Here is a 19,131-nt window from a genome sequence, read left to right as displayed (position 1 = left end):
ACATAACATAAAATTAGAATAGTATTGAGATTCCATACATCATTACATATACACTTAAACTATATATATTGTATAATTGAAAAAAAAAATTTACATATGTTATTTAAACATATATGAAAAAATATATATAATATATGTATAATTTAGCTAGGCTGATTATACAGATTGGGCATTTCTCAATACGCAATCCAATCCGTTATTCTGGATTGAAAAAATCTCAACTCATTATGAATTTAAAACTTTTTGTAATTCAATCCAATCCACAGTAACATATTAGATTATACGGATTGACGGATTCGATGAACACACCTAGTAGTTATGAGTTAAACAGCCGAAAGTTAGTTTAGTAAATAATATGTTCTTCCCAACAAAGTTTAGCAAAAACAAAAAAGAAAAAATGGTTTTTCCCCGCAAAGATTACAATAAAAAAAAGGAAAAAAATACTCTATTAATCATTGGCAAAGGCAATAGATAGAATATGCCCCCACCTAGCTTATCCATTTAGTTTGTATCTTTCTCTCAGAATTTTGTTTTTTAATGTAGATACCGTTTAATTCATAGATTTAAATCGCAATTCCTCCTAAAATTTTGAGTTTTTGTTTAAAATTTTCAGTTCAAACCTATTAATCAAGTAGATCATTAATATATAAAGGAAGAAAGTGATGAAATACATTTTATAGTGTTGAATAATGACGTAAATCATAAACTCACTCACCAGAGGAGAGTTCCTTAAAACTTCTCATGGTAAAAAGAGTAAAATCAGGCCTTTTATCCTGCGTCCAAGCCCTTTAAAGAGAGGGCCCAAGACCCAACTCCCAAGTCGTAGTCCCACATCAGTCTTCTTCTATTGGGACCAAGGGTGTTTTTGGTATTTGAACGCGGAATACTTCTGTGTGGTGAGATCAAAGTGATTCTAGATATGTGACAATAAGTACCAAATACTTCTATTCATATATATATATATGTATATATATATAATTATTTACGTGCATATATCCAGTAATGTAATCTCTATAATTTTCTCTAATCACTTTCAGAAGTTGCCTAATAGAAAGGCACCCTCTATAAGGGAAAGTGTCCAATCAAAATTAATATATGGGTGATTTACATAAATGTCAATATGAGAATTTTATTTTTAAAAATGTCTATATTCTCATTTATTTACAAAACTATCGACTATTATATATAAAGATATTTTTATCCTCGTATAATAAAAAAGGACAGAAATAATTAAACCACAAAAAAGTCTGAAAAGTGAGACAAAATCTGAACATTAAACTATATAAATTTTTAATATAAAAAAGTCAGCTACCCTAAAGCCACAAGAATTGCATTTAATGAAATTGTTTAGTGAGAAGTCAATTTTTTTATTTAAACAAAAAAAGAAAAAATAAAAGAACAAACTATTTGTACATTAAAAACACACAAAAAAAAAAGGCAGCCCAAAAAACTCTACAACCACGACAAAAAAGGGTCAAAAACCTCAAAACTCATGAAATATGTACAAAAATAATAAATATTTTCATTAAAATAATGATCAAGCCATAATGAAAGGAAAAATAAAGTAAAAAAATAATATTATTCACAGAAAATCATCAAAAAAGCATTACAATAAAGAAGACAAATAATAAGACCTTAATGAAAGAAAAATTCTAATAAAGAAAAAATAAAAAACCTAACTAAAAAATATGTATAGAAAGAATAAGTATGTTCACTAAAATAATTATAATCTATTAGATTATAATGAAAATGAAAAGCAAAACAATATAAGTAATACCATTCTTAGAAAATCATAAAAAAAAAACATTACATTATAATAAAAAATAAATATGATCAGATTATGATGAAAAAAAATTAAAAAAAAAAGAAGAAACATAAATTTATTATGAGATTGTTTTCAGTTTAAAAAAACTGAAATTGTGTTTGGTAGTGTAATTTTTAAAAACATGTAATAATATTTAAATTAATAATATATTAAATAAATAATAATATTAAATAAATTAAATAAATATATTAATATAACATTATCAGTTAGGAATCGTAGATGGTCAGACCTGAGGAGAGAAAACGAAAACGGAAAAATGAAAACGGAAATAATCTGTTTTCAAATTTTCAGAAAAAGACAAGATCGTTTTTGTTTTTAAGTTTTGGAAAATTTTACGCCAAACGCGTTTTCATTACACGTTTTCATTTTTTATTCTCAAAAATTGTGAAAAATAAAAATAAAAACGGAAACAAACAGGCCCATTACTACGCCAGAATGATGCGATCATCTTTCTTAAATTTCAAGAAATTTTAACCAAACATCAGGGACGAGAACTTCTAAAAATCCAAAATTTAGGGAGTAATCTGTCAAGAAACAAATAGGTCGGGACCAAATCAATACGACATCGTACTAGGTAAGAAAACGTGGCGAAGATGAGTATGCTCAGAGGAGGTGGGTCCCGCATGCATTTAACTCGCATTCCGAGCCACGAGTCACGAGCCACGAGTATACATCACACAGATTTCGCACACAAGCCCGAGTGGTTATCTTCTCAGGATTAACTCTTAACCAAAACAAACACCAAAAATCTCGAATTTTCTTGTTCCGAAGAAATCCAATCCATGGCGGCTGGTGCTGGTGGTGGAGGGGTCTATTGGGGGCGAAAGGAGGTCTCGGATTTCAAAGGCGTCGTGGTTCTCTTCTCCTGGGTTTCGATTCACGAGAACCACTTGAAGAATTTCGTCGATTTGTACGCCTCTCTCGGTTGGAATTCCCTCGTTTGCCATGCCCAATTTGTCGATGCGTAAGATTTTCTCGCTTCCTTTGTTATGTTTTTCTCTCAATATGAGACTTATCAGATTCCGTTTTTTCGATTTTTGATTTTTTTTTTGTGGGTTTGAACTATTAGGTAACAATTGGAAATATGAGATTTTTTGTTTTCTCTTTTTGGGTATCTTTCGATAATTATTGCGAGTTTGACCTGATGGTTAAGCGTGTCTAGAAAGTGTAATCAGCTTACTAAAATGAACTGAGCAAACTTTGAAGGGTTGAAGTTGAATGTGATTGTTTTCACTTATGATGAAAGCTTTGTGCAGATTTTATCCCGAGCGGGCCATGTCATCAGCATTTGTCGTTCTCAATGAGCTTGTGGAGGTCAGTTTCACTGGTAGTTGTTACATTTAATGTTCTTGAGATAAGATTGGCATTTTAGTGATAGTATAGATGTGCGATTACATGCTAAGGCAAATAATTCCTTGGTTATCTATGCTGATGAAAATTGAAATTAAATTGTCATACTGATATACCGACTTCAATCGTGTGAAATACTGTACCAACCAATTCATATATATATATATATATATATATATATTAGAAAAAATGAATATGGGATAACTAAGGCTTTTCATATCCTATTAATTATTTGGCTTAAGTTGTCTGTAAATGATATCCTTTCTGTTTTTTGGGGGTGGCAGGAGCTACGGGTCAAGCCATGTCCTGTGGTATTTGCCGCTTTCTCGGGTGGTACAAAAGCTAGCATGTATAAAGTTTTTCAGGTATATAACTGTGAACGCGAGTTTTGTGAAGATTAATTGTTGATATTCTAGAGATTATTTGACATGTCAGTGCTTTTCTTTCAAATGTGGAAATGATGATGATGTTCAAGTCGTATGTGTATGCAGATTATTGAGGGAATAAGTGAAAGCCAGCTGTATCCGGTATGGTTTGATTCTTTACTCTGGCTAATTTTTGGTGCGGTAGTGAAGTGCCCATTTAACTGATTGGGGCAATATGCTAGAATGACTTTTCAACAAAGTGAAATTAGTAAAATGACCTTCTTCTATTTTTTATGAAGAAAGACATTTACTCATTCTTTGTAAAATGAGGTCATTTTGCAAATAAAAATTTTTGAAAAGTTATTTTACTAATAAAACTTTTCAAAAGAGTTATTTTTTCAAAGGCCTCGATAACTGAACTGGTTTACTCTGGCTAATTTTTCATTCTCTTTTTTTTTTTTTTTTGGCTTTGTGTAGGGTGAATATCGATTGGTTAGAAATTGTATTTCTGGAAATATCTTTGATTCTAGTCCAGTTGATTTCACAAGTGATTTGGGCACACGGTACGCGCTTCACCCCACCATTCTAAAAGTGCCCGGGTCTTCGAAACTTGTTTCTTGGGTAGCTAAAGGCATTGCTTCTGGTCTAGATGCTTTGTATCTTACTAGATTTGAGTCCCAACGTACTGAGTATTGGCAGGCGTTACACTCTTCTGTTGTAAGCTTCTATCTTGCATTATCCACCTAAGATCGTTGGTTACTTGCTTATGGGCAAAGTTTCTTTACTTTTTTTTTGTTTTTGTTTTTTTGGTAGAATTTCGGAGCACCTTTTCTTATTTTAGGCTCTGAAAAAGATGATCTTGCTCCCTATCATATCATCTGCAATTTTACTCAACGTTTACAAGAACTCGGGGGAGATGTGAAGCTTGTGAAACTGAAGGGTTCCCCGCACATAGGTTTGTCTACAGGCTTTCTCTTATTTTTTACCTTTATCTTTTTGGCATTAGTATACCCCTCTACTTTTGGTACTCATTATTGAGTAAACTGCCTTAATTATCTTGGATGTCAGGTGTTGTGCATATAGCCTTCAGGAAACCATTAGACATGAATTCTGGAGCTTTGTTTGGCACCGTTTTAATCACCTCTTGATGCTAATATATGTTGATATATCTATTCAACTCTGTATATGCATAATCGTTGATGTGGGAAAATACAGCTGTAAATTGTAATTAGTTTTTTGTAATTAATTTCTTGATTACTATGACTAAATTAGTGTGTAGAATATTTTTCTTGATATCGCTGGAATCATGGGATTAATAGGCATAGATTATTTCCTTTTTAGTCTAGGTGTGTATTCTTATATAGTCTTCTAATACTCTGTAAATTTATTCATTCAATCAATGAGAATTCATATTCATTCTCTCATATTTCACGATAGTTGATTATCAATGATTTTTCTTGCTTGGTTTTCTATGTTAATGTATTATGGATGCTTCACATATGAACATCAGTATGGAATGCCTTGCAGTCTCGCGTCGTAAAAAGGTTAAATCTGTTTGTGTTTTACAAGAGAGGGTAGTTCTTGTTATTGTCGTTATTTTTTTATTTGCCTATGATGTTGGTGCATTTTGTCTTCGTACATTAAATTAGTTGAATGTTTTTCTTCTAGAGGAATGCACATCATATTTCACTTTTTTGTGTGTTCTATTAGTGCCATATTTGCATCAGATTAGAACTGAATTAAACTATGTTTTCTTCATTATAGGTCATTATGAGCATTATCCAATCCAGTACAGGGCTGCTGTGACCGATTTGCTTGAAAGGGCAGCTTTAGTTTTTTCTCAAAAGATGCAACAGCTTGAAGATGAAAGAACTTGCATGGAAAGTACAAATGATGAGATATCTGCGTTAATCTGTGACCTCCAGAAAGCAGCTGTGAACTCAAACCAGAGCCTTAGAAGAGTTGCAGTTGGACCAAGTGACCATTTCTATTTGCCAAGTTCAGCAGAACATCAAACTGGTAGAGATTCTGAGCCATCGCAGGATGAACTGAAAGACAAACCAGTTCATCTCCCTAGTCCCCCGAGCATCAATGCACATAGTGTTCTGGGTGAGCTTTTGTTTGATGCATGTGTTCCTAAGAATGTGGAGGGTTGGGACATCAAATTCTGTGGCTCGTTGAATGGACAGCCATTTGCTTCTGCTCGTAGGCATTCACCTTTCCATGGTATTAAAAACATTCGTCGCTCCAGATTATAGTCTCCACGGGGATTGACTTCTAGGAGACTCTTGTATAGAGAGGTGAAAATTGGTGTACGAGGTTTGCTTGAGTTGATCAAGTTCTGAAGAGATAACACCAAAAACGGCTATAGGATGGTGTAAAAATTTGTTGACAATGCAAAGTCTGGAGGCAAGCCCTGCCTAGGAGATTTTCTGCGGGGCATTTGAATGTCAGTTGCTGTGTTACTGGGTCAATCCTCTTGCATGAACTGTATAGACAGAACGAAGGATAAAGATAATATATACGTATAAACATGTGTAGCTAGCAAGGGTTATTTAATTTGATAAGATTTCAACTGTGTGATGACTGATGAGCTATAAATGTCTGCGTGGATAGGAATGATGATATACATCAACGGGAACGAAGTATATGTTGATTCTCGATTTCGTCATTCGTGGTTGGAGACTTGCCGTTTCGGGTAAGGAGACAGTTGCATGAGATTGTATAGTGGTTTTGCAAAAAGGTGTATATATTATGAGATCACGACTTTAGTTTTCATTCCAGTTTTAACAGATTCATGCTTTGATCTGGTTGTGGATGAGGCTGGAAACTTTACCATGTAAATAAGAAGAGAAAAAGTTTGCCTCTCTTTCTACCTTGTGCTCACTTGAGTTTGATATATGTACAAACGCTCAGCAAATTTGTAAAATTTTTGCTTTGTTTGCTGAGATGTCCTCATAGGGCCAGGCCAAAGATGCTTGAAAGTTTTTTGTTTTTGTTTTTTTTTTTTTTGTTTTTTTTGTTTTTTTGTTTTTTTTGTTTTGTTTTGGTACAAGTTTAGGTGACATTGAGATTGCAATCTTACAAATAGAACAAAGTTTCTACTTGTGATTGGATATATGTTAATATGCGTGTGCATGTATATACTTTACCCAACTCATTTTTATCAAAAAGCACACGTGAAACGATAGACTAATAATAATAATAATAAGAATAATAAATAAACATGGGATAAGCAGAGGTCTCGTTTATTTTACTGATTTGAGTTTTTAATTTTAAATTTTTACAGTAAAAAACTCTCAGAAAATGTCACATTTAACTTTTTCTGTTACAGTGAAAAGTTCTTAGAAAATGTTACATTTCAGTTCGAATTGAAAATTTAAATCCGTAAAGTGAACGAGACATGATAATTCTGAATTGGAAGTCTAAAAACTTGTCGAGTATAAAATAATGTAATACCAAGGTACAAAGCTTCTAGTATATAATAAACAAGAGAAATATTTATTCAGGAAAAAAAGAGAAATATTTCAACTCAAAATACACTAACCCAAGTGGGGAGTAATGGTATTTAACGTGCCAGTGTAAGTGGGCATTAATGGTCTGTTTAGTTCGTTGATTTGAGTTTTTAATTTAAATTGAGATGTAATTTTATGTAAAATTGTGATAAAAAAATTAGATGTGACTGTTTCTGAAAATTTTTTACTGTAACAAAACTCGAATTCTAAACTCAAATTGATAAAGGCCCCGTTCATTTCACCGATTTAGGTTTAGAATTCGAGTTTTGTTACAGTAAAAAGCTCTCAAAAACAGTCACATCTAATTTTTTTACTACAGTAAAAAATTCTCATATAAAATTACATCTCAACTCAAATTAAAAATTTAAAATAATAAACTAAATAAATCTAAAATAAACGGGACCTAAAATAACGTAATGTGCCACGGTGCCAGTGTAGAGTGGGCCCTCAATAAACAATCATCCCATGTTTATTTTTTAATTTTTCTTTTCTTTTCCTAATAATTTTATTTTTTCGAGAACTACTATTGAGAAAGCACATACTCTAAACAACCCCTATAATTTCAAAAATTTGCCGCCTATTTTAGGTGCTAGAGGCTAGAAGTTGAACAGTATGACACGCACGGAGAGACAAATTCTGGAGTACACGTAGATAAAACATTCACTTAAACTCCGCTTATTTTATCGATTTAAATTTAAAATTTAAAATTTATTATAATAAAAAATTCTTAAAAACAGTCACATTTATTACAGTAAAAAATTATTACATAAAATCACATTTAAATTCAAATTAAAAACTCGAATCAGAGAATTAAACAAACATGGCCTCGTTCATTTCACCGATTCGAGTTTAGAATTCGAGCTTTGTTACAGTAAAAAATTCTCAAAAATAATCACATCTAACTTTTTTGTTACAGTAAAATATTCTCATATAAAATCACATTTCAACTCAAATTAAAAACTCAAATCCGCGAACTAAACGGACCCATTATTTATTTTCCAAAAAACCAATTGTCAATTCGTCACTGGTCTTGTCAATCTCCAATTTTTATTCTCTTTTATTACCAAAGCAAAAACGGCCACAAAATCTCTAATTTTGTACTGTATTTCCAAGTTTGAAAGTTGTGATCTTTGAGTTACTATTTTCCCCGGAAGCCATGGCCGTTGCTCAGGGAAGACAAACTCCAGAAGCTGATTCCTCTCCAAAGGTAATATCATTCTCTGTGTTTTTCTCTCTCAATTTTTGTTGTCGTTTGTTTGTTTTTGCTTTTAACAGAGTATTGTAATTGCAGAACAAGCGAGGGAGACCAGTCAAGAATGAAGAAAAACGAGTGAGACCCACTATATCTCTGCACCCAAAAGTTCGATCTTTCTGATAATGATTTCGGGGTTTTTTGTTTTCCTGTCTAAATAAGCCTCCTTTTGATGTATTGAATTTGAAAACGACACTTATGTATGGGAATGAAATACTAAGACTGCATCCTTAACCAAAAAAAAAAAAAAAAAAGTTCTTAAATCGTTCTTGTTTTGCCTTTTCTTTGCTTTCTGTAGCGTATCTCAGGAGATGAAAACAGTCTTCACATACAGATTCGAAAACAGTTACAGTTCTTTTTTTTTTTTTTCAACTTTGTATGAGTTTAAATTAGTAATAAAACTCCCCTGTAACATTTTAACTTTGATTTTGGAAGCAAGATACGTATAGTAGAGCCTTTTGAACTAGCTGGATATGAACAAGTTTATGAACGACCAGATAGCTTAGGGGCGTTGTGGTTAAAATTTCGAGGAAAACTGCGAGCCAGTAAAGGCCGAAACACAGAATATAGGACACATTAGTCTGGTTTTGACATGAATTATGTATGTCGGTTTTGACATGAATTATGACTGTTGGTTTTGACACATTCTTGAACTGGCCTGATAACCCTGTTGCAAGATTCTTTCATTCAGTGTCTACGAGCCGCAAAAGTACTCAATCATTTCTGTTTTTCTTTTTTAATTGAACTAACAAAATTGTTTTGGAAATTATTCAACAGAAAGTCTGCTTTAATGCTAAAAAGCCTGAAAGGTCAGAAAAAATGTTCCCATTTGATCTGATTTCTAGTTATTGTAGATTCATCATTTTTAACATTTTGTCCTCAATCCTTTGCTTGCAGTAAGAAAACAAAGATAACTGTCAAAAGAACATCACCCGATTATTCGTCTTCAACATTGGAACGAGCAAAAGATGTTCAAGCAAATCTAGCGCCTGAGTTCCCTAGCTTAGTCAAATATATGCTCCATTCACATGTTACTGGGGGATTTTGGCTGGTAAGCCTCATTTTCTTTCGCGGTTTTGAAAAAAGGTTGAAGTGGCATGGATTAGTGGTAGATGGATAACTATTTGGTAATCTTTTGGCTGGCAGGGTCTTTCGAAAAAATTCTGTGATTTGCATATGCCAAAGCATGATACGATGTTTGTTTTGGAAGATGAAAGCGGGCAAGTAAGTGTAGCAAAGTATCTTGCAGAAAAGGTGGGATTGAGTGGTGGGTGGAGAGCATTTTCAATTGCTCACAAGTTAGTGGAGGGAGATGTCGTGGTTTTCCAGTTAGTCTCTCCTACCAAATTCAAGGTAATTGTTTGACCCTCACTGAAAGCGCTCAGATTAACCTAGTTGGGTGCTGGTGATAAGTTGAGATCTTTGTGTTGGGTGTGTGGATCCTAATTATTGCCTTGACACGAAGTCCACAAGTGGCATGTTGGGGGCGGTTTTGGGAATTTTTATGAGATGGAAAGGCAAGGAGTCTGAGAGGCGTGACTTGTGTAATTCCCTTTGTAATCTTCTTCTTCATCACGATGAAAACCTGCAATGGCCAAAAATGGATATAGTTCTCACATTGAGATTGGACCACTATAAATTTTGTGTGTGTGCTTGCTTACCTTTCTTTTAATTGCTCTCACTAGAAACTTTGATGCTTTAAGTTCTAAATGCATAACTTGCTTTGACTACAAATTTTTTAGGTCTACATTATTGGATCAAAGTGTTCAGATGAGGTGGATTGTGCACTTGGTCTTCTGAAATTAGAGACTCGCCCTAAGAAAGCGGAAACTGGTACAATGTGATTCAGAATTTCAATTTATAAATGGCTCCTTAGTCTGTAAACTTGCCTTCTTTCATTCCTTTGTGTCCTTGCATCTTGTTGATAATATAATTCAATTTCATGTAGGGGATATGAATGCTTTGGAAAGGGAAACTGAGAGTTTGGAGCTTCTTCTTGAGGGAAACCCTGATGACAATATTCAAAAGACTAGGTCTGATATGTCAGTTCAATACGGCAAAGACAGTGAAGATATCAGACCTGAAGTTTTGGACGGAATTAAATTCTCGGATTCAGTTATCCCTTTCGAAGAAATGAGAAGCATTGATGAATTCGACATAACAGCAAATGGTCTGATAATAAACTCCGAGCTTCCTCAATACTTGCACGGCAAGTACTATGAGCTATGTTGCAGCCAGAAAGCGTTTCTCCACAAGCATCTCATCGATGGCCTTAACTGCAAACTGGTGGCTGGAATCATTTTGGAGACTACCAACATCGCTAACGCCATCAGAGCCAGCAAGATTACCACCCCGGTTGATGATTTTGCCACTTGGGATAAGACTCTGAAAGCCTTTGAAGGATTGGGCATGAAAATCGAATTCCTACGTGACCGGCTAGACGGGCTAATAAATCTAGCTTCGGAGTCAAAGAAATACGAAAATGTCAAAGTTGAAAGGGACAGTGTAAAAGAGGAATTGGGTGTTTTAGAGGCAAAGGTTTTAGCCGTGAAAGGGAGAATGACAAGGCTTGACACAGAGTTTGAAGCTCTTGGAATGAATTATCAGGAACTTGAGGTTATGTTCCGGAAAGTTGCTACTGCTCCTTGGTAATGAGGAAGCTCCATTCTGATCATGGATATTCTTTTGTGGAATTTGAGGTTAAGTTTTTAACTTCTAGTTCTATTATTTTGTCAATACTACATGCTGAAGAAGCATTTTGTGTAATATTATACGTATAAACACATACGCATATTCCTACTTATGTAGATCTTTTTGTAGAGCTTCAAAACTCAAGATTAAGAAATATGGCTGTAATATTCTCTTGCAATCTTTTGTGTACTTTGAACTCTCTCTCTCTCTCTCTCTCTATGTATAGGGTATTGATTCCCTCCAGACGGCTGAAGAATTCAACCTTTTGATTTTGGCCGTGACAATATATTTTACAGTCACCTGCTTCAGCCTACAACCGATTAAATCCCCAATAAATGAAATGGAAGAAACGACCTCGTTCATTTCGTTGATTCGAGTTTAGAATTTAAATTTTGTTACAGTAAAAAGTTTTCAGAAATAGTCACATCTAATTTTTTTGCTACAGTAAAAAACTCTCACACAACATCACATCTCAACTCGAATTAAAAACTCGAATTAGCGAACCGAACGAGCTTTGTTGATTTTAATTTTAAATTTGAATTGAGATGTGATTTTATGTGAGAATTTTTTATTATAATAAAAAGTTAAATGTGACTATTTTTAAAATTTTTTTTACTATATTAAAATTTGAATACTAAATTTAAATCGGTAAAATAATGAATTTTTAGTTTATGCTTTGTTTGTCTCCTTCACTCTTTTACGTGTGCAATCACTAATTGACTTTTCTTAACTTTCCTCCGAGCCTTTTTGCTTCTCTCTCTATCCGTCTATAAAAGTTGATCCTTTTTTTCTTTTTCATAATCAGTGTATATTAAGAACTTGTTAACTTCACCGATTTGAATTTAAAATTTGAGTTTTTTTACAGTAAAAATTTATCATAAACATCTAGATTTAACTTTTTTACTACAATAAAAAATTCTAATATAAAATCACATCTGAACTCGAATTACAAACTCAAATCAGTAAACTAAACGGACCATTAACATGTAACTGATTAGTATCCATGATCCAAATTTTAAAATTATGGATTGAGGTTTAGTTTTCCAAATTTTAGCCATGCCTTTTATCGGAAGTTCAAATGCAATTTAGAGCGGTTTATATTCTGATAATTTATATTTACATAATTATATGTTATCAACTTCGGCACATTTTTTCCTCAAAAAAAAGGTGCACAACTTCATTCATTAGATAATAAATTAGAGGGGCAAATATGCACTCTCAGTAATGTCATGTAATTTATTAATTCGTTTAGCCATGCATATAAGAAGAGAATAAATGGGCTGAAGGAAAAAAAAAATACTGATTGAGCGGGAAAAAAAACACACACACATTGCGAAAGGAAGAAAAGAAGGAAAAAATAAAAAAAGGTGAAGGACAAGATACCACTTCTAAATTATTAAAAATACATGGTATTAAAAAATGATTGTATTAAACTATATGGTATTAATATGAAATTTTTTCAAAAAAAAAAAAAATCTAAAATGCTTTATTCAAATGCATATGCGTAAGTGCAAATTATTTAATACACAAATTTGAAAAATATTCCACACACCTCTTAAAAATAAATAGAAAATTACGTTGCAATTGAACAATTACGTTTTTTTACCACAAAAGGTACGTAACGTTTGATAAAAACCCATCAGTACACAAAATAGGCTGATGCAATTCATCAAACATATATGAGATTACCGACCAAACCCCTTAAAACAAGACAATTTTACAACAATGCCAAGTCAAATAACACTACCCACCTGCTACAACCGGTTGTAAAAATTAAAAAAAGTATTAAAAATTCTTTAACAGCCAATCACACCCATCATTTACCTATATTTAGGGTCCGTTTGGAATAGTTTGGGTTGTACTTTTGAGTAATAGAAGAAAAACATAATTTGGGCTCTTTTGTTAATGTTTGGATATTATTTGAAAAAGTGCTTTTATATTTAAAAAAAAAATTTGAACATGCTTTAGTAAAAAAGTAAAAAATACTTATTATTATAAAAAATAATACAATAAAAAAATATGAATAAGATATTTAATTTATTGTTCACAAATAATTAGTTAAAAATGTAAATAAAAAAGTTTTCCATAACCACTTTTTTCACTAACACCTATTAAAGTCCTAAGCACTTGCCACATAGGGGCTGAACCGTCCAGCCGGAATCAAAATCCTATAAATATATATATATATATATATATATATATGCTGAACTTGCAACTTGAACTCTATATGCAATTTTTCGTTTTAATTTTGTTTTACTGATTCCACAAATACACCCAAAAAAAAATGTTTGTGTTCTGTTGCACAAACTCGTGGTATGGATGAAAAGGTGAAGGAAATAAGAAGGATAAATTTTACAGGGGAAATTGAAATAAAATAGAAAGTGAAAAAAAAAAAAAATTACACAAAGTAAGGCTAGGTTTACTGAACTATCTTCCTAAATCACCAAAATATTAAGAAAGTGAGAAAGAACATAGTGAAATCAATAATTTCATGAATTATATTAATTTCTCTCTAATTTCATTTGTGGTTCAGTTATTTTTTTCTACTGCTCTACAATTTATAATCTATGAAATACATAAGAAAGCTGGATTCTTTCCATCCTTCTTCTCCATTTGCCATTTGTCAACTCCTACTTTTTTGGTTTTTTTTTTTTTTTTTCTTTTTTTTTTTTTTTTTTTTTTTTTTTTTTTTTTTTTTTTTTTTTTTGTCCTTTCAATCAAATGTAGAGCATATTTTCAGATCATAATGAAATGTAATTAGAAAGGTAATTGAGTTTAAAAAGGAAAGAAAAAAAATTTGAATTATTCATTTCTTTTTTAACGTTTGCTTATTTATTATTAGGGAGCAAAATAAAAAATAATTCGATTCTCTTTCTTTTTGACTTTGGGAGTGAAGGATTAGAACTCAAGAAGACCAATTTCGAGGTAGTGTAAGTATGAATCGCCTGTAGGCCAAGATTACAACCACACCAATTCAATTGCAATATGCAAAAGATCGGCCATAACAGAAGGGCCCATATAAAGCGTAATTGCATCTTACCAAGTAACAAAATTAGAATTCATAAAAGCATAATTTGCTAAACAACGGGTTATATTGTTGTTTCCCTCTCGAGGGATCAGGAATTTAGCACACATATGAAAATTATTCAATGGACTATGCATATCATGTTATTTTATTTATATGGTACATCCATCTAGTGAAAATGTACCATTTAAACACTTTTATTTATATATGCTTTTAATACTTTCTCTTTATTAATGTATATAACATTGATTGTTTAGTTAAAACTACAATAATTATTCTACCTAATTCTTTTATTTTAATTAATTATTTTATTTAACTGAATAAGAGTCACCGTGCGTAAGGCTAATAATTTTCCTAATATCACTAATGATATCAACTTTCGAATATCGCGACGAACATTCAATTACATTTATAATGCTTACTAACTTAAGATAGAAATGTTAATCAATTTCTATTTAATTACTAAAGCATCCTTGTGCATGATAAAATAATCATTGGCAAATAAATTCATCGTTTGTTTTAAGGGCCGTTTGTTTTATATACTCAAACTCAAATTATTAATTTTATTATAGTATTTTTCTTTTAAAATATTTAAAGACATGTTTGACATTGCTTTTAAAGGTTGTTTTTAGCTTTTCTTAAGAAGTTACAACATGTCAAAGTAATTGAGTTTGGTAAAACATGCTTTTGTCTAACTACTTCTAAAAATTACTACCCCACAACAGAATTTGAAATGTAGGTAAGGGATTGTTTTTCCACAGCAGCTTCTGTTGTTATTGTCTAAGTTTACTAAAATGACCTTACTAATAAAACTTAATTCCCAATCTATTCATTTTATTTCTTCCAAATCAAATTAAAGAGTATATTTTATTTTAAATGTTTATTTAAAAATTAAAAATCTTTAATAAATATCTTGTGCTAAATTTTAATAATATATTAGTTTGAAAATTAATTTACCTCTAGTTCGTTACGTTATTTAATTTCTTTATAGATATATAATTATCTTTTTGAATAAAACCAATTTATTTTTTAGAGATATTTTAATTAATAAAATGAAAATTAATTTTTTTTAGTATTTTGGTGTATAAATATTATGAATATTGACTATAAAAGTAGAAATAAAACTAATTATAAATATGTGTGTTAAAGTATATATATTTTAGTCATTATATATCTTCACAGTAATTTTGTACATAGTTTACTAAACATCAGTTTATGGATTCAAAATCATGATTCAAAATCATTCTCGATTTACGTGTATTTTTTATGAGAGAAAATACTGTAGCGAGTCATGAACTATGATCCGAATCATGATACGAATCCACCAACCAAATGCACCTTAAATTTCTGCTTCTAGTATGCACAACAACTTTGAAAAAAATTTATCAAATACTTACATGTTTCTAGTCACAACAATTTTGACTAATAGCACGATAACAACAACAATTTTCAAGACCACAACAATGCCAAACTGTAATTAATTGCAAAAAAAAAAAAACAAAAAAAATACTAATTTTTGGTCATGTTCATTTCACCGATTCGAGTTTTACTACAGGAAAAAATTTTCAGAAATAGTCACATCTAATTTTTTTATTACAGTAAAAAATTTTCATATAAAGTCACATCTTAACTCATATTAAAAGCTTAAATCAGTAAGTTAAATGGGCCCTAAGAATTGGTGTCCTTTCCTGCTTACGTGGGAAATTTCAAATTCAAAATACCAGACCTTTTTTTTAATGGCCTTTATTTTAGGGAGAAAGAGGGAAATAGACCAAGATTTGAGATGAATTAAAATTAATAGGCCAATAGTTTACATAAGTTAATAAATAGGCCAAATTACTGTTTTCGTCCATAACTTATCTGGTTATGAACCATAACTTGACAAGTTATTGTCCATAATTGTCCATAACTTATCTGGTTATGAACCATAACTCGACAAGTTTGTCTATAACTTATTTGATTATGAACCATAATTTGACAAGTTATGACCTATTAATTTTTATAACTAAAAATTGATCTATATACTTTCTTAAACTTTTCATATTGGCCTATTTTTTACTATTTTTCTTTATTTTATTGTATTTTAAACTCGGTAAAACTGGCGCTCAAAAAAAGCAGGCCCATTTAGGGAATTGGCTTTTTTTTTTTTTTTTTTTTTAATTGTATGACCTTCTTCTTCTTCTTCCTGATCATCTGTCTCCACAAAACAATTTCTGGAGAAAAAGGGATTTCAGTTCATAGTCATATTGTAGAAAGGAAAGAGAATGGTGGGTCGTAAAATGGTGGAGTCAAAGTTGACAAACGAGGAATGTCGGAGACAGAGACTCGAAGAGAACAAAAAGAGAATGGAGGAGCTCAACCTCACTAAACTTGCTCAAGCTTTGAAACCTTCATCTCCAAAGTCAACGCCTGTGGGTTCTCATTTCACAAAATGACTTTTTTTGGGGAAAAATCAAGATTCTTTCCGTGTTTTGTTTTGCTTTGCTTAATATATATATATATATAAAGCCAAAGATGAACTGTTTTGTTGGTGTAACAGGTGAAGAAGTTGAGGCCTAGAAATGGGTTGCCGGTGGAACCTTCTTCATTACCGCTGAGAAGGTCAAGCCGTGTCTCAAATAAGCCTCCTCCAAATTACAAAGATGTCAGATTTTATCACACTCTCTCATGTTTGTTGATTGATTTTTTATTTTTATTTTTTTTTTTTTTCATGTTGAAGGTTTTCTGGTGACTGGTGAGGGTCGTTCAAGGATGTTAATTAGCAGGGTTAAATTAGGGGTGAAAATCGGGGGGTGAGCAATCGAATTGAAAAACACGGTTTCTAGAGGGAGGTGTTTAACACGATTTGTAAAACGTACGGGATAAGTGTAGCATTCCTGAAAACATACGGTGGAACTCAACGTTCCAATAAAATACGGGGGAGGTTTTTGTTATTATTCCTACTAAGAATATGACAAGTTTCTTATCCAGCACAAAGATTTATATTGAAATTGACTCACTAATCCTTTGATCCTTGGCAGGTCCCAATTGAACCCTTGGGAAGGCCTAGAAGGTTGATTGGTGTAGACTTCATAATATTACTATTATTTACTTTCATTGCTTAACAACTTACAACATTGGATATCTTATAATTATGTGCTTTTTGTATTGGATTTGGCCACAGGAGCTATCAGAGAAGAGATTTGCTGAACCGAATATATGCTTCAGATGAAACAAGGCAATATGCCAATGACAGAGCAGAGAAGATTCAATCAGAATTGGATTCTGATGTCCCAAACTTTATCAAGCCCATGCTTCAGTCACATGTTACTGGAGGGTTTTGGCTGGTAAGCCAATCATTCAATTGAACACGTAAACTCTAACGTCAGTCTACCTCCTAACAATTTAAACTTTTAGCATTAGACTCTTGTATCTGCACTCTCCAAATTATCATTGTGTTGCCTTTTACGTATTTCATACTTAACAGCAAATATTCTTGTGTTGGACACTGTCTAAGTTATGTTTCATGACACGCTCGCCTATTGTCTAGCCTACACATGAAATAGAAAACAGAATTTATCGATGGCCCGCCTCTTAACAACTTAAGCTATGTATTAACTGAACAATATTTTTGACAGGGTTTGCCTTCCGATTTTTGCAAGAGACACCTTCCGCATGAGGATGCGACAATAACTTTGGTGGATGAGGATGGTGAAGAATTCCCAACAAAATATCTTGCTGACAAATCTAGCCTCAGTGGAGGTTGGAGAGGCTTTGCCATTGATCATCAACTAGTTGATGGGGAGGCTTTGCCATTGATCATCAACTAGTTGATGGGGATGCTTTGGTTTTCCATTTGGTTAGGCCAACAGAATTCAAGGTCGTCTCTGTATTTTAGACTTGAAAAGAACTATGCTTATTGTCAGGTCTTGTATTTTTGCTATGCAATATGTGACATGTCATGCCAAGATAGAGGAAAAGAAAACATCATGTTGTGTTTTAAGTCATGCAAATTTGACTTGGTAAGGTGAAGGTGCAAGCATGGTTCTTTTTTTTTAACTCAATTTTTCATTGATAGAAACCAACTACTATTCTCATTAGGCCGTACATAGTAATTAAAAATATGCAACTTGAAATAGCGTTTATCACGGTCATAGAGTATAAAAGGCTTGTCTTGTTTATGAGGAATTTCAGTATAATATATTTGCTAAATGCAGGTATATATTGTTACAGCACATAAATCAGAAGACGATAGCGCTGAACAACGAAAAGAGAACGACGAAGATTCCAATGTCATGCCTTCGGGCAGGAGCGCCAAGAGAATCAGAACAAGTAATTCCTTCCACTCCATGAGAGTTTCGATATTGATATATATTTTTTTACCTGCATATTAGACTTTGTAAAAAGCCTTAACAAAAGTTGTCAAATAAATATTGAGTTGGTGCTTTTAACTCACAGGTTTATTGTAATCTAATTTTTCCTTTTATCATGTATTTGCAGGTAAAAAATAGCCCTTGATCGGACAAACACAAGACACAAAAGAACTGACTTCTTGTTCATCATCCGAATAGTACAGCGTATGATTGACGACTACATATTGAGGCTGTTGCCAACCTTTTTAACTTGTTCCTGGCACCCTTGAATTTTGGGACTGGTTTTTAGTACTTTTGAAATATAAACCTCTATAGTTTTAGCAATGACTTTGACCGAAATCTTCTATTAATGAGTTTACACTATTGAAAATGTTACCCGGCACCATAAAAGATCCCTCTGTCTTCAATTAGTCATTGTCTTATATCAGTATGCGTCAAATGTTCCAGGCTTTCATCAATTACATTTACTGAAACTCTCTGGTTTTTTTTTTGGTAATTTGATGACAGATAAATGAAACGTTACAAAAGTTTACATATATAATAAATTACCAAAAATGCAAAACACGAAAACAAAATAAATGTTTAGTAAAAAGAAAGGTAACGCCCACATGCAGGATCGAACTACAGACCTGCAGTTTAAAAACCTGATGCTCTACCACTGAGCCATAGTGGCTCATCTGTTCTTTTTTTGAAAAAATTAGGTTCGAATTTATTGGAAGAATTCTTTACGGAGAAATAAGAGGTTCTTTCTTTGAT

General features: G+C 32.2%; 3 protein-coding genes across 3 annotated transcripts; all 3 read left to right on the top strand.

Annotated features, from left to right (window-relative positions):
* Positions 1-2,539: 2,539 nt before the first annotated feature.
* On the top strand, positions 2,540-6,584 carry LOC112093851. The gene is made up of 7 exons (XM_024173188.1): positions 2,540-2,789; positions 3,082-3,139; positions 3,460-3,540; positions 3,667-3,702; positions 4,018-4,257; positions 4,354-4,495; positions 5,305-6,584. The coding sequence occupies exons 1-7, from the start codon at positions 2,608-2,610 to the stop codon at positions 5,796-5,798; spliced, it is 1,233 nt and encodes a 410-aa protein (XP_024028956.1). The 5' UTR covers positions 2,540-2,607; the 3' UTR covers positions 5,799-6,584.
* A 1,578-nt stretch (positions 6,585-8,162) lies between these two features.
* On the top strand, positions 8,163-10,959 carry LOC21410163 (B3 domain-containing protein Os01g0234100). Its single transcript, XM_024173233.1, has 7 exons — positions 8,163-8,262; positions 8,347-8,385; positions 9,085-9,116; positions 9,205-9,358; positions 9,454-9,660; positions 10,050-10,140; positions 10,256-10,959. Exons 1-7 carry the CDS (start codon positions 8,212-8,214, stop codon positions 10,957-10,959), a joined length of 1,278 nt encoding a protein of 425 aa, XP_024029001.1. The 5' UTR covers positions 8,163-8,211.
* A 5,343-nt stretch (positions 10,960-16,302) lies between these two features.
* On the top strand, positions 16,303-18,803 carry LOC21410162 (B3 domain-containing protein At3g19184). Its single transcript, XM_024173167.1, has 8 exons — positions 16,303-16,434; positions 16,563-16,667; positions 17,044-17,075; positions 17,187-17,349; positions 17,641-17,773; positions 17,809-17,882; positions 18,220-18,334; positions 18,503-18,803. The coding sequence occupies exons 1-8, from the start codon at positions 16,303-16,305 to the stop codon at positions 18,511-18,513; spliced, it is 765 nt and encodes a 254-aa protein (XP_024028935.1). The 3' UTR covers positions 18,514-18,803.
* Positions 18,804-19,131: the final 328 nt, after the last annotated feature.

Source organism: Morus notabilis, unplaced genomic scaffold (assembly GCF_000414095.1).
Source record: "Morus notabilis unplaced genomic scaffold, ASM41409v2 Scaffold45, whole genome shotgun sequence".
In the NCBI taxonomy this organism is placed as follows: domain Eukaryota; kingdom Viridiplantae; phylum Streptophyta; class Magnoliopsida; order Rosales; family Moraceae; genus Morus; species Morus notabilis.
The sequence above is the reverse complement of the archived record's forward strand: the minus strand, read 5'-3'. Positions and strand labels throughout refer to the sequence as shown.